This window comes from Grampus griseus, assembly GCF_964374135.1.
Source record: "Grampus griseus genome assembly, chromosome: 15".
NCBI classification, from domain to species: Eukaryota; Metazoa; Chordata; class Mammalia; order Artiodactyla; family Delphinidae; genus Grampus; species Grampus griseus.
In genome coordinates, this window is record NC_139009.1 from 78,960,112 (window position 1) to 78,985,366 (window position 25,255).

At 44.4% G+C, this 25,255-nt stretch overlaps 1 protein-coding gene across 1 annotated transcript; it reads left to right on the forward strand.

Moving 5' to 3' along the window:
• The first annotated feature begins 5,284 nt into the window (after window positions 1-5,284).
• ZNF2 (zinc finger protein 2) lies at window positions 5,285-21,089 on the forward strand. Its single transcript, XM_082672145.1, has 6 exons — window positions 5,285-5,317; window positions 6,783-6,976; window positions 13,343-13,414; window positions 14,654-14,780; window positions 17,768-17,881; window positions 18,408-21,089. The coding sequence occupies exons 3-6, from the start codon at window positions 13,382-13,384 to the stop codon at window positions 19,412-19,414; spliced, it is 1,281 nt and encodes a 426-aa protein (XP_082528271.1). The 5' UTR covers window positions 5,285-5,317; window positions 6,783-6,976; window positions 13,343-13,381; the 3' UTR covers window positions 19,415-21,089.
• Window positions 21,090-25,255: the final 4,166 nt, after the last annotated feature.

The window sequence follows — 25,255 nt, forward strand, 5'->3', positions numbered from 1 at the left end:
TCTTCCCGGACCAGGGCTAGAACCCATGTCCCCTGCATTGGCAGGCGGATTCTTAAGCACTGCACCACCAGGGAAGTCCCCATTCTCCTTTCTTGTTCTTTCAATCTGTTTCACTTTTCTGCCAGCACTTCTGGTGGCACAGATGGCCAGGGTGGTACAGCAACTGCCCAGCAAGTAAGCCCTCTTTCTCCCAAGCCGAGGAGGTGTGGAAAGGGGGTGCTGCCTGGGAACCATGGCTGGCACAGGAGTTTCTGTTCTCTTCTGTGCTCTGGAACCAAAAAGGGGAGGGTATGGACACATGAGAAAAGAGCGTCATCTCATTGGTGGCTGACATAACTAGAAATGGAACTGCTTCGGATGAACTTGAGGGGCTCTGCCTGCCCCTGATACCTTTTCCTTTAGGCATCGGCCTGCTACAGTGCCTGACATTTCCCCTTGAGCTCGAGGCCCTTGTTACAATCCTCATTTGTTACCCTGGAGAGTTAATCAATAGCTGACCAGTGATGTCTCTTCCCCGACTCCCAGTGCTCTGGTGTGCCATTTGATGCCAAGTGCAGTCAGGGGAGCCCTGGTCCCCAGCAGCCTGATAGGTTTCCCCATTACCCCTGACATTCCCTTTTGCTGCTCCTTTGTACTCAAACCCTTCTCCCATCCCAACCCTTTGTGATCACTGCTCTATTCTGTGCTGTAGTTTTCCAGAATACCTTATAAACAAGATTATACAGTATGTAACCTTCTGAGAGTGGCTTCTTTCACTCAGAATAAAGTCCTTGAGATCCAGCCATGTTGTCATGTGTATCAGTAGTTCATTCCTTTTTGTTCTGAGTCCAGCTCTCCTTTACGGAAGGTTGTCAGAAGGTGCTGTACAACACATCCACTTACATCCTATTTACCAGAACACATGACCACACCTAGCTACCAGGAAATGTAGTCTTTATTCTTGTGCCTGGCTAAAATTCTATTACCACAGAAAAATAATGGGAAATATCAGATTTTAAGAACAATACTCATATTTTATCCAGAGGAAAATCAGATAGCAAGAGCATCTCTCTAACTCACATTAGCCTGAAGGAGATGGCTTACTCTAGTTTAAAGAGCTAAAGGAATTTTAAGAACTAATTAAAAGAAACAAAAATGTGAAAGACTGGCTGGTGCTTTTGAAAGGCAGAACTGAAGCACAGAGATTTCTGCAGGTCCAACGTGTGCTCTAGCAGACAGAGCCTCCTTAACTAATGTGGGATGTTAGAGCACCGCCATGTGACTTACCTGGGTAAGGAGTCCCACGGTAAAAACAGGAACCTGTTCGCAATTAGGGCTCAGGCATATACAGTCATTTAGGGTGGACTAAAAATCCAATGGTATCTATTTTGAAAAAAATATATTAAACAAACAAAGGTATAGAAGTAGATTACCAATCTGACCTGGAATCAGACCTAGGCATCAGAAGAAACAATGCTTTTCAGGTATAGCCTAAAATTGTGCCTGAATATTTCTCTTCCACCTCACCTACCCAGCTTCTGATGATACACATGCACCCCAAGAAAAGAGAGGTGGTAGTAGAAAATAAAGACTATTACTGCTAACTAGCCAAATCCCTTTGCTAGGGGACAAACCATCCTCTACCCCATAGACTGAGTGGTTAAACTGAAAACACTTATCACTAAGGGTCCATGCTCTTCTGCTAAGATAACGCCTCTTAAAAGGCCACATGCTATAAAAGAATGATGTTTTCTTTTGACAGAGAGTTTGGAGAGATGTAGATCTGGATACAGAGTACCAGGTAGTAGCAGCAAAGAGAAGAGACGCTCAGAGAAATAAGGTCAAATGGTGTCCAAGAAGAGGGGTCTTAGAATTGCAAGAGGGGGCCTGGGAGGAGCTGTTAGAAGCAAACTGCAGCAGTTCAGGAGACAGCAACACAGCTGAGCAAAACAACGAGACACAGCAAAACTGTCCGCTGAAAATAGGGACACTGCAAGGCCACACTCCACCCCTGCCCCACCTGTCTCATAGAGAAACACCCATGAAAGGGGAAGGCTAAAATCCTATGTTGCAGATTTTTTTTAAACGACCATCGTTTCTTTGACATGCCTCCCTTTGAGAGGTGGGCTGTAACGCCCTACCCTTGAATCTGGGCAAGCTTGTGACTGCTTCAGCCAACAGTGTAAAGCAGAAGTGAACTGATTTTCGAGGCTAGGTCATAAAAGGCCATGCAGCTTCTGTGTTGTTCACTGGGACTCTCTCTCTTGGAGCCCTGAGTTGCCATGTAAGAAGTCTGACCACCCTGAGACCACCATGCTGTGAGGAGGTCCAAGTACAAAGAGAGGCTACGTGTAGGGACTTTGGTCCACAGTCCTGGTGAGCCCAGCCATGGATGCCAGTCCATGTACCAGACACACAAGTGATGAAGACACTTGAGTCCTCTTCACACTGGAGTCAGTGTGAAGCGGTGACAAACCACCCTTGCTGTGCCCTGTCCAAGTCCCTGACCCACAGAAGTTATTGGCATAATAAACGTTGTTTTAAGCCACTGAGTTTGAAGTGATTTGTTACACAGCAGCAGATAGCCGTAACATCTTGCAATGTGGCAGAGCCCCCAGCTGGCAGGCCTTGTTTTATTCTAAACAACGTTGTTTCTTGGCTGTTCAGCTTCCATATGCCCTTCCTAACTCTTCTAAGAAAACTGGCTAAAGTTCTCTTAATCTTTCCAGCAACATGGCAGATTGGGTTCCCTGAACAACCCTAACTGAAAAAAACTAAAAAACTAAAAATGCTGAAAACTTATAAATCATCTCTCTAAACACACAGGCATGAAAGTAAGGAATTGGCAAAGTTAAAAAAAGGAAAGAACGAAAACAAAAAGATACACTCACCCCAATGTTCACAGCAGCATTATTTACAATAGCCAAGATATGGAAGCAACCTGTGTCCAGCAACAGATGAATAAGATGTGGTATAAAATATTCCAGCAAAGGATGGGGTAGGTTGGGCTGGGTCTCCTTCAATGGGCATCTGCTGCCAAGGAGGACAGTGGACTTGTGTGTGTACACACACACACACAATGGAATACTACTCAGCCATAAAAAATAATGAGACTTTGCCACCTGCAACAACATGGATGGACTTAGAGGGTATTATGCTTAGTGAAATAAGTCAGACAGAGAAAGACAAACACCTTACGATATCACTTATACGCAGAATCTAAAAAATACAACAAACTAGTGAATATAACAAAACGGAAACAGACTCACAGATATAGAGAACAAACTAGTGGTTACCAGTGGGGAGAGGGAAGTGGAGAGGGGCAAGATAGGGATCAGGGATTAAGAGGTACAAACTACTATGTAAAAAATAAATAAGCAACAAGGATATATTGTACAGCACAGGGAACATAGCCAATATTTTATAGTAACTATAAATGGAGTATAATCTTTTAAAATTGTGAATCACTATGTTGTACAACTGAGACTAATATAATATTGTAAATCAACTATACCTCAATTTAAAAAAATAAGGAAGTGTGAGCTAGAGCCCTGAGAGGTGAGTGAGCAGTAAACCCAACTCTTACCCTGCTAAACCCTGGAAAACTTAAGCTCCCACTCTGACAGCAACCTGGGGAGTTAAGGTAGTGATGAAACCCTAAGGCCTGCCCAAGGGTAGGGAACTCTAAGAAACTCACCCAGGACCCACAGATTTCCACTCTCAGCATAAGGCTAAACGAATAACAAAAACCACCTGGGCTTCCCTGGTGGCGCAGTGGTTGAGAGTCCACCTGCCGGTGCAGGGCACACGGGTTCGTGCCCCGGTCCGGGAAGGTCCTACGTGCCGCGGAGCAGCTGGGCCCGTGAGCCATGGCCGCTGGGCCTGCACGTCCGGAGCCTGTGGTCCGCAACGCGAGAGGCCACAACAGTGAAAGGCCCACGTACCGCAAAAAAAAAAAACAAAAAAAACATCCACAGAAGGGAACAGCAAGAAAATATGTCTTGGACATTGTAACTTTTCCAAGTCCTAATCCTCTTGGAAGGTCCAAACCCCTTACTATAGCACAAAATCGTCCTCCATCTGGCTCCAAGTCATGGTTATCAGCCCCTAAACCTTATCCATCAGCCACTCATCTTGCTACTAATTCTTTGCACTTTTATCCTCTAGCCTATACCTTTGCAGATGCTATTCTCTCTGCATTTTTTCTAATTACTCTTCTTCAAGTATACCAGTTATAGGAAGCTTTTTCCAACTTTCTCGGCCATAGTTAATTGCTTCCTCAGTTGTACTCCCAATAGTGTCTCCCAATAGTGACATAATTGTAGAACACACTGCTTTGTGTTGTAACAATTTCACATTCTGATTTGTCCACTGGAACACGAGTTCCTTTGGGGCAGTAACTGTGTCCTATTTGTATTTGTAACAATGCCTTGCCTACGGCAGGCAATTTAGGTTTTTTGAGCGCAAGTGTAGACTTGTTCCTGACTGTAGAAATTCATCACAGGCTTTGTATAATCTCAAGTCTTCCCTGAAGCTATAGAGCAGTGATTCTTAGCTTCAGCTGCACATGAGGATCACCTGCAGATCTTTTCAAACTCTCACTCCTCATAGTGGGCCCCAGGAATCAATGTATCAACGCTCTTCAGTGATTCCGGCGTGCAGTCAAGGTTGAGAAGCCCTGCGAGACTCCAACGAGGGTCCTTCCAGTAGCACCAAGGAAGACAGGCTGGTGTGCACTCAAAATGTCGGGAGTCGGGCTACCTGACTTACTCCTGGGCTCTTCTCTTTTCTGCACAAAAATGTGCACATACCCAGCCCCATCCTCAGAACCAAACTCTGCGTCACTCCTGCCCAAATTTTACAACCAAATTCCTTAAAGTGAACAAGCTGAAGCGGAAACAAGCCCCTTCCGAGGGCCAGAAGACTCGAAGTCGTTCTCAGTAGGGACCGGCCCCCAAAGCTAAAAGAGGCACATTTCCTTAGGACGGCCCTCCCATCGGAGGACTGGAGGGACGTGACATCACACATAGGCAGCACTTCGAGGCTGACCACAAGCCTCCCTAGCATCCACGACTGTTCCCTCTCCGCGCTCAGGTTGCCGCACTGCCGCGTCGGATCCGGTTCGGCACCGCCCACCCCTACATTAGAAGGGTACGCTTGCGCAGATCTTTAGACATCAAATTCAAGCTCGCCAACCGCTGAGACTTCTGGGAAATGGAGTCTGCCAAAGCCGAGCATTGGTGGGGAGCGCGGACGTCAGAACCCCCTGCGCCGGCGCACTGCTTTCCCGACCTGAAAAGGCGCCGTCTTCCTGGGTCGCGAGCAGTCTGTGCCGGAGGTGAGGGCTGTGGGTGTGTGTCTTGGCGGAGCCGAGTGAGCGCAGCGGCCGAGAGAAGGGGACACTGAGAACTTGGGGGAGGTGCTGTGGGAGTAGAACAGGTGACGCGGGCGGAGCCAACCTGCAGAACGTCTGAGTGTGTGCGTGTGTGTGTGTGTGTGTGTCGACGTCCCGGCTCGGACAGGTGCGGACGGAAAGTTGTCCCCCCAGCCCCCGTGTGTGCGTGTGTTCCGTGGGAAGTTTGGAGCCTTCCTCTGCACCTCTCGTACCTTCTTCCCATAATAGGTGCTTAATAAACGTGGGTGGAATTGACACTAAATCTAGGGTGCCGCCCACTCCAGTACCTCCGTCTTTCCCAGAAATCGCATCAGATTGTCTCGTTTAGCTCCCTACCATAGGCCTCCGCACTAGATCACGGGACCTTCGTGGAGGAGGTAGAATTTGATGTGAAAAAAATAGGAAAGAAGTAGCGAAGCATTAGGCAGATTTGAGAAGGAAATGCTATGTATAAGAGTGAAGTATCGAGGAACAGTGGGGGGACAAGGGTGGGGAAAAGCACAGTGGGGTCAGAGCATAGAGGATCAGGAAGAGACACGGTCAGCAGGGTGGATTGTATGGGACGGATCGGGGACTGACAGGACTAAAACTATTTTGGTACAGTTATTCTAGAGGTTCCATCCAGGACTAGAGAGGGGAAGGGACTAGTGCAGGGAACCAGTTAGGAACGCTTGGTAGTGGTAGTAGTCCTGAAGCAAGCTGTTGTGGACCTGAATGATGATGGTGTCGGTGGTGGGTAAGGATACAAATGACATTGCAAAAGAAGATTCAGAAGGATCTGGTGACTAACTAGATTTGGGAGGAAAGATAGCTAGATAAGAGTTTGAATTTGGGGCACCTGGGAGAATAATAGAACATCTGCTAGAAATGTAAGGACAGGGAGAGGAGCTCATGTGGGGAATTGCATAGGGGGAGGTGGTTTTAAGATGCCAACAAAATGTCTAATTGAAAATTCTTAGTCATTTGGAAATGCAGGATGAGTTTGGAAGAGGGGTTGGGACTAGACCCCGGAAGCATTTCTGTAGAGGCGGAAATGGAGCACCAGGTGTGCATGGACTTTCTGCGGGATAGCGGGAAGAACGCTGTACGCAATCTGAGCCTTGGGCAGCATCAGAAACTTGTCAAAACAGTCAAAAAGCTGCAGAGAAATAAGGAGAAAAGGACTATCGGAATTAGAGCTCAGAAATGCATTGGCAGTTTTCAAGCATACGGTTTCAGGTGTGTGAGGGGTGGCAGGAGCAGAAAAATGGCTTTGAGAAGAGTAGGTGGTGATGATGTGGCATCAGTAGGTATGCAGAAGAAGTTTGATCATGAAAGGAAAATCTAAATCAGAACTGTTTTGCCAGAGGGAGGCCATGGGATTCAGTGAAGATAATTTCACATCGAGGAGGATTATATCTGTTTGCAGATATGTGAAGAAGCTCCTGAAGCGATGGGAGATGCTGGAGAAAGGAAGAGTGGGTCATGCAGGAAGCAGATTCTGAGAGGAAACAATGGTGGAAAAGAAAGTAGGACACAGATGTAGGAGGCTAAGGTAAAGTCCTGGAGAAGAGACATTTCCATTTTGCTGGCCTCACACCCAGGCTGCCTAGCACATAACAGGTACTTGGAAATATTGGTTGAATGGGTTGGTGTTGGGCAGTAGAAAGGAAAGAAGCTTTCATTTATTGAACAGACTGTAAGATAAATGCTTTACATTAATTGTCTCATTTACTATTATAACTGCCCTGTGAAATAGGTATTAAAAAACAGGGGATGGGGGGTCAACAGTTAGCTTAAGTAACTTGCCCAAGCCTTCACAGTCAGTAATCCAGGCCTGTGGAATGCTTTCTACCACAGTCCTACCTTGCTCAGTGACTCACTCTTGCGAAGCTTCAGTGTGGTGAAAGACAGTGTTCTGCTGAAATTGAAGGGTAGCCATGGAGGTTTGGGATAGCTGTGTAGCTAGGATGGGAACGGTAAAAGCTTTCTAGGCGAGCACTCTTTGAAGGTATAGAATAAGAATTTGAAAAGCATTTTCTCCAGAAATACTCTGAGATCCAGAAATAGGGAAAGGAAAAACAGAGGTGACCCTTTGCTGGCAGTGATTCCGTGTGAATGTGGTGGATTTGAGGAGTCCTGAGTACCATTGAGAGCTTACCAAAGTGACTGCTGGTGGAGTCTAGACCTGACGGGGACTGAAGTTGGCCTGGCAGGGAGCCTACAGACGATGAGCACCTTGGGAATACTAGCTGGTCGTTTAATGGCTGGGGAGCTTTTATGCTCACCTTTGTTTGTACTTTGGTTAATACTCAGTGTATTAAAGTTATAATCTAATAAATGAAACTTTGAAAATTGTCTTTAAGCATTTAAACATTGAGCAGTTTCAACCACAATTTCAGATGTAGTTCAGCTGATTTGTTCAAAAAGTTCTAATGCTTTAGACAACATATACAAATACTTTGATCCCAATATTGTGGCTACACTTACACTTAAACCTACTCTAAAACAGCAGCGACACAGTGTAATTAATATTTTCTTTATTTCTACCTTCCTAGGACTCCTGACACTTACTTAGCATATTATTCTAAATGCCTTACACGTATTATCCTATTTAAGGATCACAATAACTTTATGAGATGTGTACTTTCACTATCCCAGTTTTACAGATGGGCAAACTGAGATGTTAAGAAACTTACCTGAGGTCACACAGGTAGGAAGAGGCAGAGCTGGACTTTGATTTCAAGCGGTCTGCCAGAGCCTTTACTCCTATACTCTCCTGTATCTCTAAATGCTAATGTTGACATCTCCATAGGACCCAAGGGTAATATTTTGAGACCCTCCTGGGGATGGAGGAATCTTGACAGACCAAAAAGTGTAAGAATACGTATTGCCGCAGACAACACAAGTTGGAGGCTCTGGTTGCCAACTGATGTTGTATATTTGTTTCCATTTGTACAGGTATCCTCTTGGCCTCCTAGCAAGATTCAAACCCCAATCTCTCCTCAGGTTGAGATTCTTTTTTATAGTTACACCAAACTTCTTTTTCCAGTAAGTTTTGTTTTAAGTTTTTGCCTTTCACATAGGTTTTAGTTTTTGCAAACTGTTGTTCACCCTCAAGGCAATATTCTTTTAAAGTTTGCTTGGCCGGTGTTAACCCGTTGTCTAGTAAGTATATATTGATCTAGTCTTTTGGCATTTTTGAAAACGTAACTTACCTTATTAGTATCTTATAATTAATAAGACCAGCTGGAGGGCTCATCTCCTAAGGGAAGAAGGATTAAGTCTGCAGTTACTTTGCCTCTTTAGAATCTGAGGTTGGTTCATTGTGAGGAGCCCATGTTCTTTCTACCTGGTCCCATTGCTGGTTAGTCCTTCCTGTTTGGGGTACGGAATTCCTATTTCTGGGATTACTTTGTTTATCCCCTTTTCCTAGGTTTCTTTTTTCATGCTTATGTGAATGAATACAACTATATATCTCAAGAATACGTCTATACTTTATGAATAGTCTTACAAATAATAGAAAAAAACAAAGTACTATTATATATAACTAAAGACTTGAACATTGCCTTCTTTGTATTATAACCATTTTTAAAATGCTTTATGTTAACCTTTCTATTTTGAATGAAACTCACAGTTTTTCAAAATTCAAGTGATTTCATTTGGCAATAATAATTTTTACAACTTGGTCAGTGGGAGCCAGAGTCATCTGATTTTTTTCCTATCCAGAGATGTGGAAACAGCTCAAATTCTAAATGCCCAAAACTGTACTTCTTAGCTTTCCCTCCAAAACTACTTTTCTGTCGCTCATCTCTATGAATGGTGCCATTATTCACACGTTGCTCAGATCTGTGACCTGGAGTCATCCTTGCCTCTCCCATCACCTTCAGCCTCCGCTTCTAATCTATGGTCTATTCTTAATATCTCAACAGTAATTCCCCTTCTCTCTATGTCTGCTGTCCAGTTCTTCATCATTTCTTGCTTAGTTAATTGTAATAGTCTCCTCACCGGTCTACTCACCTCCTCTGCTCCCATTCTGCCACAGCTACCCAGAGTGGTATGGCCACCTGTGTCGGGGGTGCCCAAGATCACCCCTCATTCAGGGATTTGTTAGCAGGACTCAGGACTCAGCCCATAGTTATACTCATGGCTAAGATGAGGACAGTGATCTCGCAAGGATACACAGCCAGATCATAAGGGGGACAGATAGGCAGAGTCTGGAGGAACCCATGGGAAGTCTTCCTCATGCTCTCTCCCTCCCATGAGGGGTCACACAGAGCACTTCCTCCTCCGACAATGAAAATGCAGCAGCATGTGTGTGATGTGTCAGCCCAGATAAGTTCTTTAGACTCAGAGCCCAAGCTTTTTAGTGAGGGCTAGCCACGTAGGCACCTCCTGCCTAACATATACCAAAATTCCAGGCCCTCTAGCAAGACAGCAGGTGTTCAGCAGAAACCATATTGTTTGCACAAATAGTTTAGGCATAATGGCCCACCCTACCTCTTAGGAAACCCTCTTAAAATGGAAGTTCCCAGACCCCAGCCAAGGGCCAACATTGCAAGTAGATGTTCCCAAGAATGGCAGTCTCAGGTCTGCTATAACTTTCTGCACACCTCCTTTCCTTCCTTCCTGTTATTTTTCCTGTACACCAAAGTAAACACATAACTCTTATTTTAAAAAATCAGAATATAAGGAATTGTAAGAAATAAAATAAAAATCACTTGTAATGCCACCACTCAAATTCCATTTACATTTTAATATATATTCTTCCAGTCGTTTTTCTGTACGTGTGTGCATGCTCAATTATGTAATTTTAAAAGTGTGCATTCTTCACTTAATATTGTGTGAATTTCTATGGTTTTTTTTCCCTTTAGATTTTTTTTAACAAAACATTACAAAGTTGAAGTCTCCTAGGTATCCCTCCCCAATCCTATTTCCCTTCTTTCCCAGAGATACTCACAATCTGTTGCTTATTGTCCCATATAGATTTTTGTAGATACCATTTACCTGTTTTTAAATTTTATATAACTATTACATAGTAAGTCATTCTATAACTTTATTTTTGCTCAGTAATTATATTTCTGAAATTTATATTACTAACATGAGGTTCTAGTTCATTCATCTTAATCAAGGTATAATATTCACACACACATGCACATATAAAATCACAGTTTATCCTATTGATGAACATGTAAGTTGTTTGCAGTTTATTACTAGTGATCGTTCCCCCAGTGATTTGTGATGCCACTTCTGTCATGTGTCAAGCTTTCCTACCTGCTTTGATATGTTTTGGTATTTTCTAGTCTATTGGTCTGTTATCTGTGTGGCTATCTTTTCATGAAAATAAATCATTACAGCATAGAGGTTAAAAACTGCTAGCCAGACTGGGGTTCAAATTCTGCCTCAGCCTCTTACAAAGCCTAAATTTCCTAATCTGTGAAACAGTACGTACCTAATTGATTCATAAGGATGGAATTAAACTATTCTTATAAAGAGTACTTAGTACAGTGCCTGGTCAGTAGCATAAGTTCAATAAATGCTAGTTATTATTAATATGATATTAATTATCATATAAAATAACATTTAAAATATGATAACATTATCATATTAATATGATAATATCAGCGGTATTCCATTGTATGTATGGTCTGGACCATAAATTATTTAATCAAATCTCCTACTTTATTTTTTATTTTATCTTTTTAATAAATTTATTTATTTGTTTATTTTTGGCTGCATTGGGTCTTCATTGCTGTGCGCGGGCTTTTTCTAGCTGCAGTGAGCGGGGGCTACTCTTCGTTGCAGTGCGTGGGCTTCTCATTGTGGTGGCTTCTCTTGTTGCGGAGCATGGGCTCTAGGCACACGGGCTTCAGTAGTTGTGGCTCGTGGGTTCTAGAGCGCAGGCTCAGTAGTTGTGGCACATGGGCTTAGTTGCTCTGCGGCATGTGGGATCTTCCCGAACCAGGGCTCGAACCCGTGTCCCCTGCATTAGCAGGGGGATTCTTAACCACTGTGCCACCAGGGAAGCCCTCAAATCTCCTATTTTAGAAACTTAGGCTATTTCAAATTTTTACTGTATTGTAAGGATTAAATGAGATGACACATGTAGAGTGCTTAGGAGGTTGCTTCACATGGCACTCAGTAAAGGTTAGTATTAGTGATGATTGATAAAAAACTTTGCATGTGTTCTTACTTATTTCCTTAGGAAAAACTCCGAGGAGAAAATTGCTGGGTCAAAGATATGTATTTTAAGGCCCTTGATACAAATTGCAAAGATCTTTCTAAAACACAAATCTGGTGGTGACCCTTCCATGCTTAAATCCTTCTGTGATCCCCATGCCAGTGGGAGTAGGACCACGCAGAGCTCTCCTTGATCTAGCTGGTCTCTGCCTACTTCTTCAACCCCATCTTCCCTCCCAGCACTGCCCCAACCTAAACATTGCCATTCTAAACTCATTACAGTTGTTAATCCTTTCCCTGTAAAGACCTGCCTCCTTGTTTTTGGAAAACTTGATTTTTTTTTTTTTTGTGCCTAGAATGTTCTAATGCCTCCCCCAAATCAAAACTTACCTTAGGTCCCACTTCTGCCAAGAAACCGGCAGTGTTCCTCCCTGCCTCCCATCTGGGTTAGGCGAGCCTCTGATGTGCTGTCTCGTAGTTAGCTGTGCACATCTCTTTAGAGCATCTATTCATCCTGTAGTGAAATATTAACTTGATTACTTGTTTGTCCTGCGTAGTAGTCCATAAGCTTTTGAAAGACAAGGACAGTGTCATACTTCTTTTGCATAAATAGTTGGTACTGAATAAATGTTGGTTGGATAGATGGATGAAGGAATAACAAGGATCAATGAATACATTCCCTTGGCTGCAGGACAGTAGTCATTGAGCCACATACACACCCTTTCCTTCTCCTTCTCAGGACCACACTCTCCCCACACCCCACTCATGAATCCCCAAAATGCTTGATTTGACTATGTCTCAATTAGACTCTTGATTGTGAGAAACTGAGATGGACTCAGTTAATGCAAGTAAAGTTTGGTGATAAAGATTCACACAAAGCCTGAGAGGGTTACAGTCTTATGGAAATCTAAGAATAAATAAGGCTGGTCTGCATGCACATTGCTGTCTGGGGTGGTGCTAGGTGAATTAGGGCCTTCAAGGCCAGGAATTCTTGGGTCTTTGCTTCAGTGCTTCACCACCAACGTGCCCGCCTGTGTTTAGTCTGTTACAGCCTATTCTCTACCTCGTGCCTCCCACATGCTCATGGGTTCTGCTTCCTGGTACCTTTGGCTCCTTGACCCTCGTGGCTACTTCTGTCCCTCACGGTATCCTTTCAGCTCATCACCCCCTCGTTGTCCCAATATTTCTTAGTTCACGATCCTGAGGATGGATGTCATCTTTTCAAGCCAGACCATACGTCCGTCCACTGGTCAGCCTGTGCATTGCCCACCTGTGGCCTAATCAGTGTGGCTCCAGGAGTGAGAGGCAGGGTCACGCGGAACAAACTGTGGCTGCCCAAGGGCTGCTCCTTTAGCATCGGGTATTGCTGTGAATGGGGCATTTTTCCTTTGAAGAGGCTATGGGTATTTCCCTGACAGAACTTGTCCCTATAGCCATTCATAAAATTTCTTATGCTTTTTGTCTAGTAATCATTCTGAGCAGTGTTGAATGTGAATTTGTAAAGACGGTATGAGCCTTAATATGTTCTTGACTGCCAGGAACAGAACTTTGCCTCTAAGATTATGGTAAAACAAGCACCACATTATGTTCTGTATAGCAACATCCATGGCCTTTCGCTCTAGTTCTGGGATGGGGTGGGCTTGCTCTTGGCCTTGCTTTACTTTGCCTTCCCTTTTTGTAGGGTATTGAGAATGAAGGTGAGTACCTAACTCACTGGTGTGTGGAGATTTCTTGCTTCATGGGTCACAAAACTACAAAACAAGACTGCTCTTCTACCCTCTTTCTCATCCCACACCTCTGCCTCATTAGGACTCGGCTCTTCTCTGCAAGGAGAGCATTCGGGAGGGAATGGCTGCTGTGTCTCCGACTACCAGATTCCAGGTGAGTTGGACTTTTGTGTTTCTGAAATACTCTATCGGGCTCCAGAATGTAACCATGTTTCTTTCTCTATCTTGGAGCTTCTTTGATCAAACCCAGCCAGGTGGAGGAAGGACTCCTTAGGGAGTGTGTCCTTCCTATTTGATTTGTGATATCTTTCAGTGATGCTTCCTTGCCTTGAACATGTGCCCACTAGCCTGTCACCAGGCACGCAGCCCCTGTGGCCTTCACCCTAAGCAATTTTGCCCAAAAACCAATGGTACGGGTCTGATTGGAAGGTTTGGGGAACAGCGGGCTGTTTCTAGTTCTGACTTCCCTTTAGTACATCCACTATGTATGGACTGAAAGTAGGTCCCCATATCCCAGGGAGTTGTTGGGTTAGGCGGAGAACGTGACACATACTGTAAAGCACCTCAGTGAAGTTGAAAGAGTCCTGAAGAGAGTTGTGTGTGGGTAGAGACGTGTGGTTTACCCCCTTCCTGCCCAAGGGCAGGGAGTCTTGAATTCCATGCTCTGGCTTAGAGCTTCTGCAGACACTGTGGAGACTCATCTGGGTTTCAGGATTGGGGGTAAAGATGCACCCTTACAGAATCACAGAACAGCAGAGTGAAATGAGAGAGATCTTAAAGATGATCTAATCTACACCATTATTTGAAGGATTTTTTAAAACACACACACACACACACAGACAATTGGTGAAATTTGACTAAGGTTGTAGATTAGATAATTATATAATATCACTGCTATCCTGATTTTTACAATCATGCTGTGATTATACAAGAGGATATCCTTGTTCTTACAAAATACACATTGAAACATTTATGAGTAAAGAGACATCATGTTTGCAAGTTACTCTAAAGAAGTTCAGGAAGAAGATAGGTGAATGTGCGTGTACTGAGAGAGACAGAAAGATAAAGCCAGTGTGGAAAATGTTAATTTGGGGAAGCTGGGTGAAGGGTACATGGGAATTCTTTGTTCTATTCTTGCACATTTTCTGTAAGTCTGAAAAAAGAACCCCTGATATTCAGAGGCTCGGCTAGGAAGAGAGTGTGGGGTTGTGACCAAGAACTTCATGCCTCGGGGGAGTATAGCACTTTCCCCAAATGCTTCAAAGCCTTACTTTGTCAGAACCATTTTCTTTCCACTCCCTCTGCATCCTCCAGGCTGTCATCATTATGATAGTTTTGTCTGGCCATGTAAAGAGAAGGGTTATGAATAAGGAGAACATAATTGTGTTTCCAGGACCCAGTGACATTCGAGGACGTGGCGGTGGTTTTCACAGATGAAGAGTGGAGGTGTCTGGTCCCTACTCAGAGGGACCTCTACAAGGAGGTGATGCTGGAGAACTATAAGAGCATTGCCTCGTTGGGTAAGGAGAGTTTCCCACCAGGAGTAGACTCTGTACTGTGTTGATGTGGGCTCGAGAGGCTAATAAATTGACACCTCTTCTCCTCCCACCCAAGTCAGAACCCCTGAGAGACAAGATCGAAGAGCAGAGGGATGTGGCTTAGGTGTACAGCAAGAGTGGGTTTCTTAATCCTGAACCCCAGCCTGGGACAGGCTTGCTCCCTGAGCTCTAAGCAGACTGGACAACCAAGAGGCCCTTGCTGAGAAGCCTGGCCCTGCAACACGGAGGGCCAGGGCCAGGGCCAGGAGGAGCAGGGCATGTGAGAGCCTGCTGCAGGGAACTGCTCTCCAGAGGGTTGGGGCCAGCAGAAGAGGCCGAGATACCTATGCCCAGGTCTTCCCTCAGCTCAGCAGTAACTTACTCAGCTCCATCCAGAGTGCTAAGGGGGAGTGCAAGGGGCATTCTCGTTGAGGGAAAATTTCTCCTCAGAGAAACAGAGGAGGGGGAAAGAAGTGTTTCCATTTAAAAAAAAAAATGGGCAGATGGACAACAGGGTCCTACTCTTTAGCACAGGGAACAATATTTAATGTCCTGCGATAAACCATAATGGAAAAGAATCTATTGATGAAAAAGAATGTATATGTGTGTGTGTGTATATATATATATATATATATATATATATATATATATATATATATATAGCTGAGTCACTTTGCTGTACAGCAGAAATTAACACAACATTGTAAATCAGCTATTCTTCAATTAAAAAAAAAAAGAGGGGGACTTCCCTAGCAGTCCAGTGGTTAAGACTCTGTGCTTCCACTGCAGGGGGCGTGGGTTTGATCCCTGGTCAGGAACTAAGATCTTGCATGCCACACGCGCATGCCAAAAAAAAAAAGAGGGCATGTAGGGGTGAGATTAGAAGGTTGTAGCTCAGAGTAGGTCACTAGAAATGTGTTTGATTTTGAATATTTGTCTTAAGGACATCTTAGAGAGATGCCTGCAGAAGGCACTTTGCAATGATAGGGACTTGTGTGACAAAAGGAAAATTAAGAGCTACTGCTGATGTGAGGTATTCGTGAGAGTAAAGTTGGGCTCCTGTAAGGAGAACCTCTCAGGAGCTTCCAGAATAAGAGGCTGAGTGTGTACAGATTTAGAATAGACTTAAAATCAGCAGCAGGAGGCAGTAAAAGGAGTCACATCGCAGATTTCATTCAAGGCAGGTCAAAAAAGCAAGCACAACACCCTGGAGTAGCTTAAACAGGACAAATCTGGAAACAGAAGAGAATGTTTAGGGAGCATTAAGGGAGACTGCTGAGCCTTTGTCACTTTGGTAGGAAAAATAGAAATCTAAGGACAGAGACAGGAAGCCATGGGCAGGTGATGGATGTGGCCGTTCTCAGCAGAGAGTCAGCATACAACCAGATTGATGATCCTTGGGCCCAAGAAGAAAGTACCTCTCTTGCCCAAGTCAGGGGTCCCAATGCAGGGGAAGTTTAGACCTCAAGACTATTTCTAGGAGGCGATCTGTTTTTTAAATGTAACCAAAGATGGACAGATTCACTTCTAGAAATTTGTCCTAAGGAAATAATAAGATTAGCAGCCTGTGGTGTACACAGATATTCATTATACCATTGTTTGTTTTAGCAAAACATTGAAAACAGTCTGGAATGTCTGTCAGCAAGAGATTAATTAAATAAATGATGTTATTCCATACAATGTAATACCATGTAGCCATTAAAATGGTGAGGTAGAGCTGTGCTAATTAAAGTAATATTTTAAATTTTTTATTATGTGAAAAAATCAAGTTTAAAATTTAACATTATTTCATTATCCAGTTATTTGGGGTTTTTCCTTGTTTGTTTGTTTTTTTAATTGAGAGTCTTCTGCCCAAAATGATGTTTTCGATGTAAAAGTGCCTGGAGTGACATATATTATATATAGTGAATCGTTATGGATTTAGAAATTATCTACTTGTGGATGTCAAAATAAATCAAATAGGAATGATTTTAGTTGGAGTAGTCTTAGTTATTTTCCAAAATCGCTCTCCAGTAGTTTTTTATTATTTTCAAAAATTGAGATATAATTGTCATTATCCAGTTTTTAACAAAATGTATCTATAGGTATCTTTCAGTATCAAAGTGAATAGAAAGAAAGAAATGAACACAAAGTACGAAAGGTGATTTTTCTTATTACTTGTACATGCCTCTAGATTTCCTACAATGAACATGATCCACTTGTTTAAATAAAATCACAATAGTAAAGGGTAAATAAACAAACAAAAATGGGCACCTATATAATACACATTACATATTCTTTTTTTAAAAAATAAATGTATTTATTTTTGGCTGCGTGGGATCTTCATTGCTGCACATGGGCTTTCTCTAGTTGCAGCGAGCGGGGGCTACTCTTTGTTGTGGTGCGCGGACTTCTCATTGCGGTGGCTTCTCTTTGTTGCGGAGCATGGGCTCTAGCAGCTGTGGCTCGAAGGCTCTAGAGCGCAGGCTCAGTAGTTGTGGCGCATGGGCTTAGTTGCTCCGTGGCATGTGGGATCTTCCCAGACCAAGGCTCGAACCTGTGTCTTCTGCATTGGCAGGCAGATTCTTAACCACTGCGCCACCAGAGAAGCCCCCACATTACACATTCTTATTCACTGTGACCTTTCTTCATTCTCATCTTCTCTGAGTTAAGGACTTTCCCCCCCATCCTACCAGTGCTAAAGCTAGGATCATCCCATTCACTTCGTGGGGAAGAATAAACACATTAATTCAAATGGAGTCTATCAACTCTCTGACCAAATGCTATTTGTTCCTTTTTAGAACCTCAGTCTTGACCTCCATTCAGAGTTTCCTGAATTCCTTATATGACTTCATACTCTGTATTCCTGGTGTGCACTTTCTGCCTTTTGCATTTGCTCTCTGAAAGACATAGAGGTTGGGATTAGCTTTGGAATCATTGTGTATTTAATCACACATGACCACCTGGCTTGTTTCTTTCTCCATGAGCAGGACTTCCAGTTCCTGGACCTGATGTGATTTTTCAGTTGAAGAGAGGAGATGAGCCTTGGATAGTGGAGCTTCATGGATCTGAGGGGAAAGAATGTGCAGAGAATGTCTCTCAAGGTAATTGAGTATGAACTGGGCGGGGCAGAGTTTTGTTTTGCTTTGTGGTTGTTATTTAGGTGTATGTGGGAGGGAGTATTGGGTATCACCTTTTTCTCAAATTCAAATCTTGTCCTTTATTATTTATTCTCTGTCCCCCACCAGTGCTTTTTTTTCTTTTTCTCTACACCTTAATGTTCTGTGCACTATTATTCACCAAATGTTTACTTTCTCAGACCTGTCACATTACCCATTCACACTTTGATATTCCTATTCCTCACCATCCCCTCCACTTAGCCAGCTCTCCTAATTAACCTAGCCATGCTCCCAATGGAAATTCTCCTCTTTTCTGAGATTTCCACTATCAGTTCTATTCCCCGTTTCAGTCTCAAGTCTTGGTTTCTCCCTAGAGTGTAACACTTTCTGGGAGCAAGCAATGCGGTGACTGTACATGACTTTTCAGATTTATCATAGCATCTCTCCTCTCTGCTGTAACATTTCCTAGCCCAAGAAAGAAACATGCATCTGTGTTTTCTGTCCATTCCAGACTGGGAGACTAAGCCTGAGATCCAAGGTGCTTCAGAAGAAGAAAAATCAGAAAGAACATTGAGGGAAAAGCTTGGAATGAAAGGTCCTTCATCTCCTAAATTTGAAGTTCATGCAGTGGATGGTGGGTTGGGAACAGAGAAGGAAAGCCCTGCAGTGGAGGCCTGCAAGAAATCCCTTTCTCAGGAGGAAAGGTTGCAGCATGGGGCAACCCCTCCCAAGAAAATTCTCACTAAAGAGAGAGACCAGGAATGCAGTGACTGTGGGAAGACCTTTTTTGACCACTCCTCCCTTATTCGCCATCAGAGGACTCACACTGGAGAGAAGCCCTATGACTGTCCTGAGTGCGGGAAAGCCTTCAGTCACAGGAGCAGTCTCAGTAGACATGTGATGTCGCACACTGGGGAGAGCCCCTACGAGTGCAATGCCTGTGGGAAAGCCTTTTTCGACCGTTCATCCCTAACTGTACATCAGCGAATTCACACTGGAGAGAAGCCCTTTAAATGCAATGAGTGTGGAAAAGCCTTCTTTGACCGCTCGTCCCTTACTCGACACCAGAGAATTCATACTGGAGAAAGTCCTTATGAATGTAATCAGTGTGGGAAAGCCTTTAGCCAGAAAAGTATTCTTACTCGACATCAGCTAATCCATACGGGCAGGAAGCCGTATGAATGTAACGAGTGTGGGAAAGCCTTCTACGGTGTCTCATCACTGAATAGACATCAGAAAGCCCACGCTGGAGAGCCTCGCTATCAGTGCAGCGAGTGCGGGAAAGCTTTCTTTGACCGCTCCTCCCTTACTCAACATCAGAAGATTCACACCGGAGACAAGCCATATGAATGCAACGAATGTGGAAAAGCCTTTAGCCAGAGGTGCCGGCTTACGCGACACCAGAGGGTTCATACAGGAGAGAAGCCCTTTGAATGCAGCGTGTGTGGGAAGGTTTTCAGTTCCAAATCATCAGTTATTCAACATCAAAGGCGTTATGCCAAACAGGGAATAGACTGAGTTGAGCAAAAGCTTTAGTTAAAGGACCTCCATGCAAACTCAAGATAGGTCTTCCCCAACTTAAATCCATCTCCCGGTCATTGCACCTATTCTGGCTACTACTCTCCTTACCTGCCTCTGTTACCACAGTGTTTGAAGGAACATTCTCTACCCACTGTGTTATAGAGCTGATGTGGGATGCCAGAAATTAGGATGTGACTCTTTAGAGTCAGCATTTTGCAGAGGTTTGTCAGACGATAGGGACAAACGTTAGGAGGCCATCCTCAGACACACCTCTCGTCCTAGGCCCCAGGTATCACTACACTTTAAATAACTGGAGGCCACAGCAGGAGGGGAAGGCACACTAATGTCAGAGCAATACGGTTGTTTCCAGAACAGTTCTTTATAGCCGTTAGTCCCTCTCTCGGAGACTTTTTGGGCACTGACCTTGTTCTGTTGTGTCCCAGTTTCTAGATCTCTTAATACTACTACTAGTAGCTAGCACTTATTGAGCGCTTATTATGGGGCAAGCACTCAGCTGAGAGTTTTGCAAGGAGTAGATTATTTGCTCCTCTCACTAACCCTCTGAAGTAGGTACTTTTACTACCCACATATTACAGATGAGCAAACTGAAGTTTAGAGGAGTTAAATAACTTGCCCAATATGACAGCTAGTAAAAGGTGAAGCCAGGTCTTGAATACAGGTCTCCCTTCAAAGTCTGTTCTCTTTACCATAATGCTATAAGGTTTGTTTTATAATTTATGTACATGTATTATTTCCTCAACCAGGTTGTAAGCACTCGGAGTTGTGACTTACATGTCTTTGTATCTCACACAGTGCCTTGCAAATAATAGGTGCTCAATAAATAGTTATCTGAATTAATGACTCTTTGACTTACCAAGTTCTATTTAAAACACCTCTTAGATTCACATCCTTTCTCTGAATTTCACAGTCTAGCCTGTACCTTTATCATCTCAGGCTCCCATTACTGCAGTAGACACTCCTTGATTCGAATTCTTTCCTCTTCATTATTGAGGAGGGAGATGTTAAGCTATGGGGCAATAAGTGAACCCAAAATAAAGATTCATTTCTCACATAAACTCAGATATGAGTCTGTCTTCCTTCCTCCTCATCATTTAGAACATGTTGCCTCCAAGGTCATCATGGAAGAGAAAGCTGGGGGGTATGCTGGGATATTTTTCAGGGCCATCACTTCTGTTTATATCTCATAAACCAGAACCCAGCACCAAGATACTAGAAAAGTCAACAGGCACCTCAGCATTTGGTTAATATAAACAGCCTCTGTCACAAGTTACATTTTTCATATTACTGTTAGGCTGGTCTTTCCAAATGATCCCTTCCTGCCCATCATTGCCTTACTCAAGACCTAAAATAGCTCCCTGTTTAATGAAAACGTCTCTGAATATTTAAGGTCTGCCATGAGGTGATCCCACATTGCTAAACTTGAAATCTCGACTCCCAAAACCCTGCTAGTCCCTGGACCCAGTCCTATATTTTTATTTTATTGACAGTCAGGCACCAGGCAGCTTTGACTCTAGGCTTTGCATTCCCTTTCTATTTGCTTAAGGTGAAGCCCAGAAGAGGACTTGATTCTGAAAGGCTGTCTGGAACTTACCTCGCCATGCATGAATCCCAGTGGACCAACATGCATTTCTCCCTGGGAGTAAAAGTCTGATTCAAGAAGCTGGAATTCCAAACAGACCCTTCCCTAGCCTACCCACAACCCTATTGATCCACCTTTCTTAAAGCAGATAAGCGGCAGGAAGACTTTTCACATGTGGACTCTCAAAGTAACTTGAGGAAAAACAGTGCAGAATCTACTGAAGTGGATAATATCATTATTTAATAATGTCAAGTACAAAATAAAAGAAACTACTGACAGATTTTTGGCTGATGACTGTCTCTGAGAGTTCTGAATCTTTAATTTATTGCCTTGTTAAAAGTGAATTGAATGTCAGGTATTCCCCTAAGATACTCTGCCATTGTCAGCAAGATGAGACTAGAATGGACTTTTGAGTAAAGTGGTAATCAAAACAGAGTGGGGACATAAAGTCAGCAGTTCTCCCTTTGTTCCTTTCTAAAATTTGGTGATCTGCAGAGCATTTTTAAAAGGTGGAGTACTGTTCCATCTCCTAAAAATTCTGAGGAAAGGGCCATTTGACCTCTCAATAAGGTATGGAGTAGTGGAGGTCTTAAATTTTGAGGTTTTAGCTTCACTGAATGGCCATTAGTAGGGTGAAATCTTCGAATCAGAAATTGGACAAACTGGAAGTATGCCAGCATTCTTTTTTTTATTTTATTTTTTTTTTATTTTTGGCTGCAGCACTCGGGATCTCGTTCCCTGACCAAGGATCGAACCTGGGCCCCTGCATTGGGAGCACAGAGTCTTACCCACTGGACCACGAGGGAAGTCCCTATGCCAACATTCTTTAAGATACAAGGCAAAATACTTTAAAAGGGGTTTCAAAAACATGAAATAATCTCTCTGATGCTTAAATAAGCCCTATCTAAGTTTAAGAGAATTGAACACTTACCACACAAATTAATAGAAGCACACCATGAATCAACACTTTAAAGAAAAGGATAAGCAATGCTAGGGAACTTTGAGATGAAGACAATATGGTAAATAGAGAAAACCGGTGCACTGAAGCCTGGGACAGAGAATTGGTGGGACTACTAATCCCAGAAATTTATCTCACCCCCAGGCCTGTGCTGCTAAGAATAAATTAACCCCCAAGTCTCACATAAATAAGACAGATGTGAAGAGGAGCTGGGGAGCAAGGCTACTGGGTGCCGGTCAGTAGATAACTTTTTTTTTTTTTTAATTTTGGCTGCACCGGGTCTTCGTTGCGGCACATGGGATCTTTGTTGCGACATGCGAACTCTCAGTTGCGGCATGCGTGTGGGATCTAGTTTCCCGACCAGAGATTGAACCCGGGCCCTCTGCATTGGGAGCGCAAAATCTTAGCCACTGGACCACCAGGGAAGTCCCTAGATAACATACTGATAAAGCCAGAATCATGATTCCAAGAGAAAGCTAGCTGTGGATGTCAAGTTCCTAAGTGGTCTGTCTTATCGAGGTGGGACTTCTGCGGTAAAAAGGCAGAAAGTAGTTGAAGTACCCATGTTGAGGTGATGGGGATCCTGGTGAGAGTCCTCCTTGACTATGCATTAACAAGAGCCTGAATGTACAGGGGAAATGTATGTATCAGCTTATATTGATAGTAGAAGTGTGAAGATCATATGGCACCAATGTGAGAGACAAGAACCCAAATCTGGCCCTGGAAAACTGCAGTACCTTTCCCCTCCAGGACCATTAAATATGAAATCAACTTGAAGAGACCCTAAGCCCTATACCCGAGTCCAGGCATTTTAGATCAGTGCTGCCCAACAGGAATATAATGCCATATTTTAAATATTAAAATGAAACAGCAAAAGCTAATTTTAATATTTCATTTCAATCAATATTTGAATTTCATTCAAATATTTTAAAAACTTCAAAATAGAGTCAATATAAAAAGCATTGAGATAGATACTACATTTTTTTAAAACTAAGTCTTCAAGTACTTTATTCTTACAGCACATCTCAAATTCGGACTAGCCCCATTTCAGGTGCTCAGTGGCCACTCTGGGCAACTGCTATTGTATTGTATAGCACAGTTTTGCAAAATCATCAGGAGCTGTTAGAAGTAAAAGGTAAGGGATTACTTTGATCATTGGAGACGTTAGAGGGATGCCTGCTCCTGGCCACGTGGCAAGCACTGTGTACCTGCAGAAAGCAGTCTTCCGCTTCCAGTAGGACAAATATCTGGGTGGGGTCCAGGCTGGGGAAACCTGTTGTCACTGTCCCTCAGACACATTTTTCAACAGCTCTCAAAACAGCTGTTCTGATCTCTATGTGCCTGCCTCCTTTGTTCTGAGTTCGATCAGAACTCAAGTGGGGAAAAGATGTTACTCGATGAACCTCTAACAACCCAATGAGGATATGGAGGAGGAAGTATCCAAGGTTGCTAGTTAGGGAAAGTTAAAAGATACTTCATGTGATCATGTATTTTATCTCTTTCTGAGCAGGATATTAGAATTCATTTATTATGATTCTGGAGGGAGGAGGAAGCTCTATTAGAATGGCAAAGCATGAATGGGTGCTGGCAATGGACACTCCAAAACTGTAAATATAAAACAGTGAGGGGGCTTCCCTGGTGGCGCAGTGGTTGAGAGTCCGCCTGCCGATGCAGGGGACACGGATTCGTGCCCCGGTCTGTGAAGATCCCACATGCCGCCGAGCGGCTGGGCCCGTGAGCCATGGCTGCTGAGCCTGCGCGTCTGGAGCCTGTGCTCCGCAACGGGAGAGGCCACAACAGTGAGAGGCCCGCGTACCACAAAAAAAAAAAAAAAAAAAAAGAATCACTTTGCTCTCATCCCCCTGGCAAGAGGTAGGGATGATGAGGAATGTCATTTTTACTCCAGGCAGCCTTAAGCCTAGCTAAAAGTTGGGGATTCTATTAGAGAAAGGAGAAACAGACGTTGTGGCTTATACCCAAGCAGGGACAGTTAGGTACTTTGATTTTCTTTCTTGGGAACTTGCACTGGATAGAAAATTGGCCACTTTATTGTGGGAAGGAAGGTGAGAACATGCACCAGCCTGAAGATAACCCCACTCTCAGCTGACGTTTCCTAGAGCTCCTTGGGAGTTTGAAAGACTTTCATGTTCCAGGCACCTTAAGGTCAGCGGTATCAACTATTAACTAATAGCTTCTTGGGGACCGGACTGAGGTGCTTTCCGGGACTGAGATTCTGCTTTTCAATATTTCGAGGTGCTGCATGGAATAAACATCCCTGGTTACTTGAGGTAATCTCTGCCCCCCGACAGTGGGTCGTGGAGGCGCAGTACAGGGGAAACGACGTGGTGAACATCCTTGGAACGCGGGCGCCTTCCCTCCGAGGGAGCAGAGCAGCCAGGGAGGAATCCTGGGTGGGTAGCGGGGCGCCGCCCTCTGCCAGTTACAGTTGGCTGGGAGTGAATTTCCCTCTCGAAGCGGGGTTTGGCGCGGCCGAACACGTCCTCCGGGGTTGGAGCCCAGAGTACACACTGAGGAAGGGGCGGCCCCTGGAGCGTCCAGGAAAGAGCTCTCCGAGAGGCCGAGCGCTGCTAATCACCCAGCACGGCCGCGCGCCATCGCAGAGATGCAGGGCCGGGGGCAAAGGCGGACCCGCGGGGTCCTCTGGGAAGCGTCCTCCGGTGACGCGCCGCCGCTCCCTGCGGAGGATTCTGGGAGTTGTAGTTCATTAGCGAGTTCGGGCTGGCGCGACTCGGCACGGGCGGCTTCTAGATACCTTTGTCGCGAGCCGGGCCACCACAGCGTTGTTCGCGAGGTCGAGCTTGGGCTCCAAGAGGGCTGAGCGCGTGTCCTTCGGAGTCTGAGTGGCCGGAAGGAGGGCGGTGGAGGGCCTCCGGGTGGAGGACACCGGGCTGCCCAGCTATAGGGTCGCGCGCGTGTTCCCGGGCCTCGGGGTGGACTAGAGCTGTGGACCCCCGGCCTCTAGTGCGTTCGTCGCGCCATTTTCCCACGGTCGTCACTTGCGCCGGCGGGGAGGAAGTCACCATGGAGCCTAAGGGCAGAGGTGAGAAGGATGCCGCCTGCTGGAGAGAAAAAAGGAGAAAGGCTGCCCTCTGGCTGGGGCAAGCTCTGGAAGGACAAGCAGCACATCTTCTGGGGGAGAGAGCCCATTCCTACCAGCTGGTCTCATGTTGGGGTTTAAGGGGAGCCCGCTACCTACATTGCCCTGCTGGTTTTTAGGATGATGTATACCTCCTTTGCCACCCCCCGCCAAATCACCATA